Source organism: Manihot esculenta, chromosome 1, assembly GCF_001659605.2.
Source record: "Manihot esculenta cultivar AM560-2 chromosome 1, M.esculenta_v8, whole genome shotgun sequence".
NCBI lineage: Eukaryota > Viridiplantae > Streptophyta > Magnoliopsida > Malpighiales > Euphorbiaceae > Manihot > Manihot esculenta.
Genome location: NC_035161.2, coordinates 1,290,488 through 1,300,695, shown reverse-complemented (window position 1 = coordinate 1,300,695; position 10,208 = coordinate 1,290,488). Strand labels below are relative to the sequence as shown.

The window sequence follows — 10,208 nt, the reverse complement described above, 5'->3', positions numbered from 1 at the left end:
CGCCGAACCCCCTTGTGGAGGCAGTTTCGGCTGCCGAAGCCTGCCCCCGAAACTCAAGTTTCGTCTCTGTCTGGGAGGTTCGGCCGCCGAAAGTGCCGCCGAACCTGCATGACTTTCGGCTGCAGAGGGACTTTCGGCCGCCGAACCTGCCGCCGAAAGTGCCCTGTTCAGCCATTTCTTGCATGTTTTCATGTGATGTTTTCAGGATGTTTTAGGGGGTTTTTGGGGAGTATTTTAGAGTCATATTCATGTATGTTTGGTCCCTCATTTGAGTCCACATGTGTAGGTTTGGACCCGAGGAACCGAGACCCCCAGCAGTGAGCCAGCTGCTTCAGAGTCTCTTCAGAGCTAGCCAGAGGTGAGTGGAATAAACGTTAAGTTTTAAAGCAAATTAATGAAATGCTTTAGCATGATTCACGCATCATGAATGCCATGAGATATATTAGGTTGTTTGCATTAGAATTCACGAATATGCTGCATTGCATACTTTGTTGTTGATGTGGATGAATGTTGAATGATCCATTAGCCCTTGCATGTCATGATAGCCTATGTGAGTCCAGGTGTGCCTGCTACGGCTCTACGCCCCTGGCACTATGACAGATTATGGAAGTCCGGGTGTGCCTGCTACGGCTCTACGCCCCCGGCATGTATAAGTAAGAAAGATAGGGGCTAAATGGTGACAAGTTCATCCTTGTTGTGAAATGTTTGTGTTATGGCGCATACATGAAAGCATGATTTAAATTGATGTTTTATTATTCTGCTCACTGGGCTCTAGTAGCTCACCCCACTCCCTTTATCCCCAGAGTTGCAGGTACAGGATAGATCAGGAAGTCGGCTAGAGTGAAGTTAAGTCAAGTATGTTGTAATAGATAGTAGTGGACATGAATATGATGTAATGAGTATTTATGACCATGTAATGTAATGAATGGTTTGATGATGTATTGAGGATTATAGTAGTGCTTGACCTAGAGGTGTGTGAATCCCCATTATGTACAGAGTGTTTAATGAGTAATGATGTTAATGACCATGATTATCCAAGCTGATATGTATGATGATGATACCCCATTGGAGTACTTGATGAAGACTCCAGTGTGGGGTTTATGTATGATTTTGTGCATGCACAGGTTTTGCTTGGATAAGAGAAAAGAAAAATTTTTTTACAGATCATGTATATGTTGTTATGTATGGGATTCCACAGGTTTACAGGAGGTATGTAGGCTTGCTACGGGTCCCGGCGGCCTTAAGCCGATCTGGATCCTAGCGCCGGTAACGGGTCGGATTTCCGGGTCGTTACACTCTGGCTAGAAGAATCGACCATTGCTATTTCTCGGTTAGAGAAGATTGGGAAAGGTATTCTGACAAATGATGATTGCAGGAAAAATCAGCTAAACTTTTAGATTGAAACCCGCTCTGATACCATCTAGAATTATAGGAAGAAAAGTATTTTTCATTTTCTTGTTTTCTGTGTAATAAGATACAAGGGTTATATAGTACAAGATATAATCAATTATGCCTATGATTATGCTATCAATTATCGCCTAGAATCATGCTAGGATTATGTTAACTATGGTAATATTAATCACAGATTAATTACAATTATGGCAGAATATTCTTTCCAACACTATGTGCAATAGAAAGCCTTTGAAATATCTTAACATTTACAATAAATGCTACATGGGAAGATCACTCGTTTATCAAAGCTCAAATTTCTTGTTTTCACCTTCTTGAGGACAAGCAGATTCTCGTATGATTGTTATCACATATTACATGAAGGAGAGAAATGTATACAGAAAGTAGTAATTAGTTATAGAGGGAGATAAGGGGTATCTTGAGAAATAGTAAATAGTTTTTCCAGAGGTTTCTCCAAGTGGAAGTTAGTAATACAACTGGTAGTCAGTTACGAAGAGTTGTATAAAATCAGAACGATAACTATTGAAGAGCATTTTGGAATTGAATAGCGAAATACTACTATCTTGCTCTCTTCTCTAATCTTCTATTTATGTTCCACTACACTATTGCTTGTTCTATTACTTCTCTTTGTGGGATCTATCTCTTACTTTTCTCCCTATTTCTATGTTTGGCAGATCTAATAGATTACTGAATCAAAGCCATTGTTGGTAATGCAACTCAAGCCTAACTATAAATCTCTACCAACCAAGCTAATAAGGCCAAATGCCAATCCATCTAATACTTGTTCTTGATGTATACATTTATTATTTATGAATGTGCGTAATTGCTTACCGCTTTAGAAAACTGTGTGGAGACTGCAAATGGCAAACTTTATGGCTCTAGAAGATGTATATATATCCATTTATAATGCAAAGACATTACCTACTTCTTGCATACTTGTCTACCTTTGATTTTTTCAACTTGGGAATTTCTTACAACTGAAATGATGGCTCAATGAAAAGAAAAGTGCTAGCTTCATGGAGGCAAACTTTTGACTTCTTTGCACTCATATATCTTTATATATGTGATCAATTATTTGTTATGGTGTACTTGTCATATATTTGAGTCTTGCACCTTTCAAACGTTGAAGGAAAAGAAAAAAAGAATAAAGAAAATGAAAAATTACCTTTAAATAAAAAAGTCAGATAATGATCAATGTACAATAGTCAACAAATGAGATCAGGCGGTTGTGTCCATATACAAGGCGTGGATAAACCAATATCTCAGTTGACCTGTGAGACTTGCAGCATAAGGGAAGTTTCCTCTTTCACCCCTTGTTTTCTTTTGGGCTGTAAACAAGCAAGATAGGCCGATGCTTCACCCACAAATCTATAAAGAAATGCTATATAGCTTAAGTTAAAAGTGCGTAGCCTGCACTTCCTACTCCCTGCGACGAAGCTTATTGATCTTCAATTACCACAGCGTGTACGGTAAGTGATTTTTAGAATTCTCCCTTCCTTCCAAATTAATTCAACTAGTTCAGATTTTCATCTCTCTTCACCTTTTTGGTATTAGGCTTATCTCTGCAAAATACTGAGTATTATTACACCCAGCATCCTATCAATAAGTAAATGATATTAACTAAACCATGGTAGGTGCCAGTTATCCTATTAGATACGTGTGTATATGTAAATCTTGGTACATCTAAAATTTTTTCCTTCGTTTAAATGTTGACGTCTCAAACTTTGACCTTTCATTTTGTTAGTTTCCCACGGTGTTAGCCCTCATGGACCTTTATGTCTAAATCCATTTGGAGTTTTCAAGTTCCATGCTCTTCATCTGTGATTGCCTCGCATCCCTTCTCTCTAAGACACTTACACTCGAGAAAAATGATCAAATCAACACTAGCTTCTGCGTTGTTGGTGAATCTTCTCTTCCTTTATGGCCAAGGCATTTTGATGACAGTGGCGGAAGCCACTAGCAAAGTATGTACATATTCAAGAACCTTCAACTCCTCTCTTCTTCTTCATACATTATTTTCTTTAAAGTTTATAGAAATAGAATAGAGGAAATCATTTCTTATGTGCAATTACAGGTTCATATCGTTTATCTGGGTGAGAAGCAGCATGATGATCCCAAGCTGATTACAAATTCACATCATGAAATGCTTGCAGATGTTGTGGGAAGGTATAAAGGAGATATATTATCATGAAAGGGCTCAAAGAAATTATATTTTCATTTGTAATACATAATCTCAGTCAAATAACTGAAAGTTTACGGTTTACCTGTCGATTTCATATGCTGCAGCAAGGAATTAGCCTCACAATTGATGGTGTACAGCTACAAACATGGATTCTCTGGGTTTGCAGCCAAGCTGACAGAGTCTCAGGCCCACAAGCTTGCCGGTACTTGTTCATAATAATTTTTACTGCTTGTTCTTGAATGCATCCTTACTGATTGTCAAAATGCTAAATCTTATTTTGCTGCCTATTAGAATTACCTGGCGTTGTTCGAGTTATACCTAATAGCCTTCACAAGCTCCAAACAACTAGGAGCTGGGATTTTCTTGGCCTATCTTCTCATTCTCCTGTCAATGCTCTTCAAAGCAGTAGCATGGGTGATGGAGTTATAATAGGTGTCTTTGATACAGGTTAATCATCTCTCTCTCTCTCTCTCTCTCTCTCTTTCGTGCCTTAAACCGATTTTGAAGAAGAAACCAACTTGATGAAACAGGAGTATGGCCCGAGTCTAAAGCTTTCAGAGATGAAGGACTTGGACCGATCCCGTCTCGCTGGAAGGGTGTTTGTAAATCTGGAAAGATGTTTAATGCTGCCCTTCACTGTAGCAAGAAAATAATTGGAGCCCGTTGGTACATTGATGGTTTTCTTGCTGAATATGGAAAGCCGTTAAACGCATCAGGAGACCTTGAGTTTCTATCCTCAAGAGATGCAAATGGACATGGGACGCACACAGCTAGCACAGCCGCTGGAGCTTTTATTCCCAATGTTAGCTACAAAGGCCTAGGTCTTGGGACCGTAAGAGGTGGAGCTCCTCGTGCTCGGCTAGCAATATACAAGGTCTGTTGGAATGTTCATGGAGGACAATGCTCATCTGCTGACATGTTGAAGGCTTTTGATGAAGCCATACATGATGGGGTTGATGTGTTGTCCATCTCAATCGGGTCTTCAATTCCTTTGTTTTCAGATACCGATGAGCGCGATGGCATAGCTACTGGTTCCTTTCATGCTGTTTCCAAAGGCATTACTGTCGTTTGTGGGGCTGCTAATGATGGGCCTTCAGCTCAGACCGTGCAGAACACAGCACCTTGGATCTTGACTGTAGCAGCAAGCACCATGGATCGATCATTTCCAACACCCATCACACTTGGGAACAATAAAACATTCCTGGTATAATCTTTCTCCAAGTATCAGCTTAATTTTGGATGAACTGATGCATCTGCACTATCCCTTTCAGCCCAAAGTTATAGCTGCTAGTTTTTGTTTTTTCGGTGTAAAATTTACAGGGTCAAGCCACGTTTAGAGGAAAGGAGATTGGTTTCAGAGGCTTGGTTTATCCAGAGGCGCCAGGGCTGGACCCCAATGCTGCAGGGTAGTTTGATCTATTACATTACATTAATTTAGCATATACATGAAGACAGAATTCATAGTCTGAATTGTCTGCTTGCAGCGTCTGTCAATCCTTATCACTTAATGTTACATTAGTAGCTGGAAAGGTGGTTCTCTGCTTCACGTCAATGGCTCGCAGATCTGCAGTAGCAAGTGCAGCAGAAGCTGTCCAGGCAGCAGGTGGAGTTGGATTAATTGTTGCCAAGAATCCAAGTGATGTATTGTATCCCTGCAGTGGTGACTTCCCATGTGTTGAAGTGGACTTCGAGATTGGGACCAGGATACTCTTTTACATCCGTTCTACAAGGTAATGTCAGCCATTGTTATTTTCTTGACTAGGTTCCTTTTGATCCTCAGCCTAAATCCTCCCGATTGGTAACTGTAATACGCAGATCCCCTGAAGTAAAATTGAGCGACACTAAAACAATTGTGGGCAATCCAGTGTTGCCAAAGGTAGCATATTTCTCATCTAGAGGGCCCAACTCAATTGCTCCGGCAATTCTCAAGGTACATTCTATTTCTTGATAAAGTAGTATCATTTGATCATTTTTGCTTCGAAATTCTTGCCTAGACTTCGACCATGTACCGAGTATAGTTAAGTTTTGCTCTTGGTTCAAATGCGGAGAGTTTAATGGGAAAGCAATTGTTCTGTTTGTGGGATTCAGCCCGATATAACAGCACCTGGGGTGAACATATTAGCTGCGACGTCACCTCTGGATGGATTTGAGGACAATGGATATGCAATGCATTCAGGAACTTCAATGGCAACTCCTCATGTCTCAGGCATAGTGGCTCTTCTCAAATCATTGCATCCAGATTGGTCCCCAGCCGCCATTAAATCTGCACTTGTCACAACAGGTATCTTCCCCTTCCTCACTACAAAAAGACGCCACAAACTCTTGAGGATTAATTAACTTATCATCCAATTCGCATAATATTCAATGCAGCATTGAGTAATCATCCTTCAAGCTATCCAATATTCGCCGAGGGATCTCCCCAAAAGCCGGCTAACCCATTTGACTTTGGAGGAGGCATTGCGAACCCAAATGGAGCAGCAGATCCTGGTCTGTTATATGACATGGATACAGCTGATTACCTACATTATCTCTGTGTGATGGGCTACAGCCACAGTTCGATTTCTAGACTCACAGGACATCCCACACAATGCCACAGCGTAAAACAATCAATTTTGGACATTAACCTTCCTTCTATAACCATACCAAATCTTAGAAAATCAATCACAGTCACCAGAACAGTCACAAATGTTGGAGCCGCTAACTCCACTTACAGAGCAGTGATTGAAGCTCCATTCGGGACTAATGTATCAATAAAACCTGATGTGTTAGTCTTTAGAAATCAAACTAAGAAAATGAACTTTACTGTGACAGTTACTGCTACCCACCAGGTGAACACAGGGTATTATTTTGGGAGCCTATCATGGAGAGATGAGGTACACGTGGTGAAAAGTCCTTTGTCTGTGAGAACAGAGATGTTACAGCCTTATATTAGTGACAACTATATAATTGAAAATTAGATGTCAGTTTGTTTCATATTTATTTATATAATCCAAATGAAATTTCATGTATAAATTGATTCAGCATTTTCTTTATATGTGGAAAAGTTCTTGCACACACTCCGGATTCTCTAAATTTACAAGTTAATTTGTACATCTAACCAATTAAAAATTAAATATTTAGATTGACAGAATGCATACACCTGCGTGTATGAAATAAGTTTTCATTCGATTTATATTCTACTTTATACCCTTCTCAATTATGGATCGTGCAATTCTTACATGCATGAAATCTACATACAAATATATAGATTTTATATGGGTTTCATTTTTATTTTACGCGATAGATTTATATAGACCCAATGTAAGTAAATTTTTTTTGTGTATAAATACATTTGTTGATGTGAATTACTTCACTGAAATAAAGAAAAATTGAATTTTTGACAATAATATTAAAGAGTGATATTTTTAACATCCCAAGAAAATAAAATGAAGAAGTGTATTTTGATATGTGAAATTAGCAACCTAAAAATAGATCTTATTATTTACTACCAATATTTAGTCTTTTTTTCATACGATAAAAAGAAGTATTAAAAGAATTCAACATATATTTTAATTAAATATTTAGTCTAATGAGATATGAATGTTATTTATTTTGATAATTTTATAAATTTTATATAGAAATGTAAAGCGCGGCAATGATAAGTCAAAATAAAAAAAAAAAGGAGGTTGATTATAGACTTGTTCAAGTCTTGAGACAAGCCTTCGAACAACATCAAAAATATATTGATGTGGAAAAATTGAGATTCTCGTATTTAAAGCATGCAAATTAGTTCAGATCTCGCAAAATTTCTCTCTAAAAGATCAGGAAACCTCTACATTCTCTAGAAAACAAATCAAAAGGAATATTTCACTAAAAATATTCAAATCAAACTCTTTTAGGAAGAAATTTCATGAGGATTTCTTTAAGATTTTTTTTATTTAAGCACTCTTTTTTACCAGAGCAACCATCATTTCTTCTAGCCGAATTTCATTTTTCCTTTTTGTGTTTTCTTATCGCTATATGTGGCTAATTTTTTTGAAATTTAATTTTTTCACGGATTGTGAGATCTAAACTTTACTATTTATCTTTGTTTTTTCAATATTTATATAATTTCAATTATTATTATTACTTTGTTGATTAATCAATAAGTTATGTTGTTCATATTTTCAAAGTAATAATTGGTAACAATTAGCATAACACACTAAAAAATTGCATGATCTAATTTAAACAAACTATACAGTTTGGTTTGTTGGTTAAAATTTAATATATCTAATTTTGAAGGTAATTAATAAATTAAATTCAATACACATTCTTTGAGTTGTTTGTTGATTAGGATTAACTAGCAAACTTTTTCTAATTAATTTACACATAAAGAAATATTGGTTATGAGAGTATTTTCCACAATTAAAATTAATTTGTTACAATAAATAAAAATATTTTTGCTTCAATAATCAATTCTCCTAACTGAAACGAATCCTAATCTTAATGGTAATTTATTTGGATCAAGTTAATTACTTTATTTTCTCTTAATTATTCCTTACTTTAATTATCTTGCTTTTAGTTAGTTTCACTATTTATCAAAATCTCTTTTTATTTTGATTGTTTGTTTTCTTAGTTATTGATGATAGATTTTTAATGTATGTAATCCGATTCTATTTATTTTATTCGCAATTTATATTTATTGGATTTGTATAGATTATTTGTGGTAGCTTTTACACTATCAAAGACTTAGCATAGGAGAATATATAATTTTCCAATAAATGAATGGAAAAAAAAAATGTGTGCATAACTCTGCATTAGGTTTAAGAGAATGGAATGCTCTTATAGCGGCTCTCCCATTTCCCTCTCTCAATTTCTATTCTCATTCTCCTAATTTGTAATAGTCTTTATGTAGTCACACACATCCAGCGTTAAGGAGCAAGGAAGATGGGTCTAAATATGGATAAGTGGGACATGAGGTGTGGGTCAGTAAGAAACTCTTTTTTTTTCTTTTATAGAAAGGCTGGAATCATTAATTTCAAGGATTCATGCAATTACTTCTATAAGTTGTACGCATATTGATAACCCTCGATACTATTTGTATTCCTGTCAAAAGTTAGTTTATGCGATTTTTGACATTCTTCATGCTCTTTGATTTTGATACTCTAATAGTTGAATGCCATAAAAATAAGAAATGTGTAACATACTGGTTTCAGATTCACATTTGAGTAGTTTTCAATATTTAATATGATCAAACGGGGCAAATCATTGTATATGGCTAGACTCTAAAGTTGGTTTTGCTTATATATTAGTAGTACTAGATATTTATACTATTGTCTAGCCTCTTTTACTAATGAACAAGCTCGTTACTATTTTCTTTTCAGTGATATGGTGTTGGCATCATCATTTTCTCCAAGATTGTTAGAATATCTTAAAGTGGAAGGACATAGAGGAGCATTATCCGTCGTGCATATATAATGGAAGGTAAATATTTTTTAGGTTTCCGGTAGTCGTTTGAGTTACTAAACTAGTAAATAGCTGTAACGACCCCAAAATGGACCGCCACCAGCGCTAGGATTCAGGTCGGCTTAAGGCCGCCAGAATCCGTAGCAAGCCTGCTATACTCTCTGTGTACCTGCAAATCTCATACATGATCATACATTTTCTGTGAAAATAAAACTCTTTTCTATCCCAAGGCCTAACCTGTGCATGCATTATCTCTGTACTCTGTACTCTGTACTCTATACTCTGTACCCCTGACTAGAGCTTGCTCTAGATGGGTTAACTCATACCTGTTAAACCTGGTTTTTCACATATTCTGTAAAACATATACATATATACAGATCATGTACATAACAAAAGATTTACAACACAATCATCACTAAGTCAAGCACAATTCTAACTGTTTACACAACTGTTACAGCTCTTTAATATTACATGTCCACTAACTAGTACACAGCTCTTCTCTTTTCCTGAACTCTGCTGGACTTCCCCTGTATACTGTACACTGAACCTGCAAGACTGGGGTTAAGGGAGTGGGATGAGCTCTATAGCCCAGTGAGTAGAACAGTAAAACATATCATTAAAACATGATCTCATGGAATGCATCATATCACAGACAAGCCACATCAAGGGTAAACCTGTCACCAAATAGTCCCAGTATCTCATACCAGGGCGTAGTCAAAGGCACCTGGATTTTCTGTCTCATATATGTATATGTGTGTATAACACCTGTACTTACCATTGCCAGGGCGTAGTCAAAGGCTCCTGGACTTTCCTATACCTGCCAGGGCGTAGTCAAAGGCTCCTGGACTTATCTCAGTGACTATTGGATCATTCAGCATTCACCCACATCAACAAATAACGATGCAATGCAACATATTCGTGAATTCTAATGCAATCAACCTACTGTATATCCATGATGCATGAAATATTCTAAAAACATTCCATTTCTTAATTAACAGAATTAAGTTTAGTTCCACTCACCTCTGGCTATCTGGACTGACTCTGCAGGCTTTGAACACTCTGGAGCAGTACTCACTGCTGCTCTCTCTGGTTCCTCTAGTCTGTGTAAGCACAGATAAACTCAAATGAGGGACCAAACTAGCTTATGAACAACTCTAAGAAACTCCCCAAGACTCCCCTTAAACTCACTCAA

At 37.0% G+C, this 10,208-nt stretch overlaps 1 protein-coding gene across 2 annotated transcripts; it reads left to right on the top strand.

The window, feature by feature from the left end:
• The first annotated feature begins 2,742 nt into the window (after positions 1–2,742).
• LOC110608123 (subtilisin-like protease SBT3.3) lies at positions 2,743–6,624 on the top strand. 2 transcript variants are annotated; one of them, XM_021747331.2, is made up of 12 exons: positions 2,769–2,879; positions 2,965–3,040; positions 3,155–3,374; positions 3,485–3,576; positions 3,697–3,794; positions 3,884–4,039; positions 4,123–4,796; positions 4,913–4,998; positions 5,077–5,322; positions 5,408–5,522; positions 5,681–5,873; positions 5,963–6,624. In XM_021747331.2, the coding sequence occupies exons 3-12, from the start codon at positions 3,186–3,188 to the stop codon at positions 6,547–6,549; spliced, it is 2,436 nt and encodes an 811-aa protein (XP_021603023.2). In that variant the 5' UTR covers positions 2,769–2,879; positions 2,965–3,040; positions 3,155–3,185; the 3' UTR covers positions 6,550–6,624. The 2 variants fall into 2 exon arrangements, with proteins under 2 accessions (XP_021603024.2, XP_021603023.2); XM_021747332.2 differs by lacking the exon at positions 2,965–3,040 and having other exon boundaries at positions 2,743–2,879.
• Positions 6,625–10,208: the final 3,584 nt, after the last annotated feature.

Excerpts from the sequence above, each read along its gene's own strand:
- LOC110608123 (XM_021747332.2), top strand. The coding sequence starts at position 3,186 with ATGTCTAAATCCATTTGGAGTTTTCAAGTTCCATGCTCTTCATCTGTG. Across the intron at positions 3,577-3,696 it reads CTTGCAGATGTTGTGGGAAG|CAAGGAATTAGCCTCACAAT; the intron begins GTATAAAGGAGA and ends CATATGCTGCAG. Across the intron at positions 5,874-5,962 it reads ATCTGCACTTGTCACAACAG|CATTGAGTAATCATCCTTCA; the intron begins GTATCTTCCCCT and ends TATTCAATGCAG.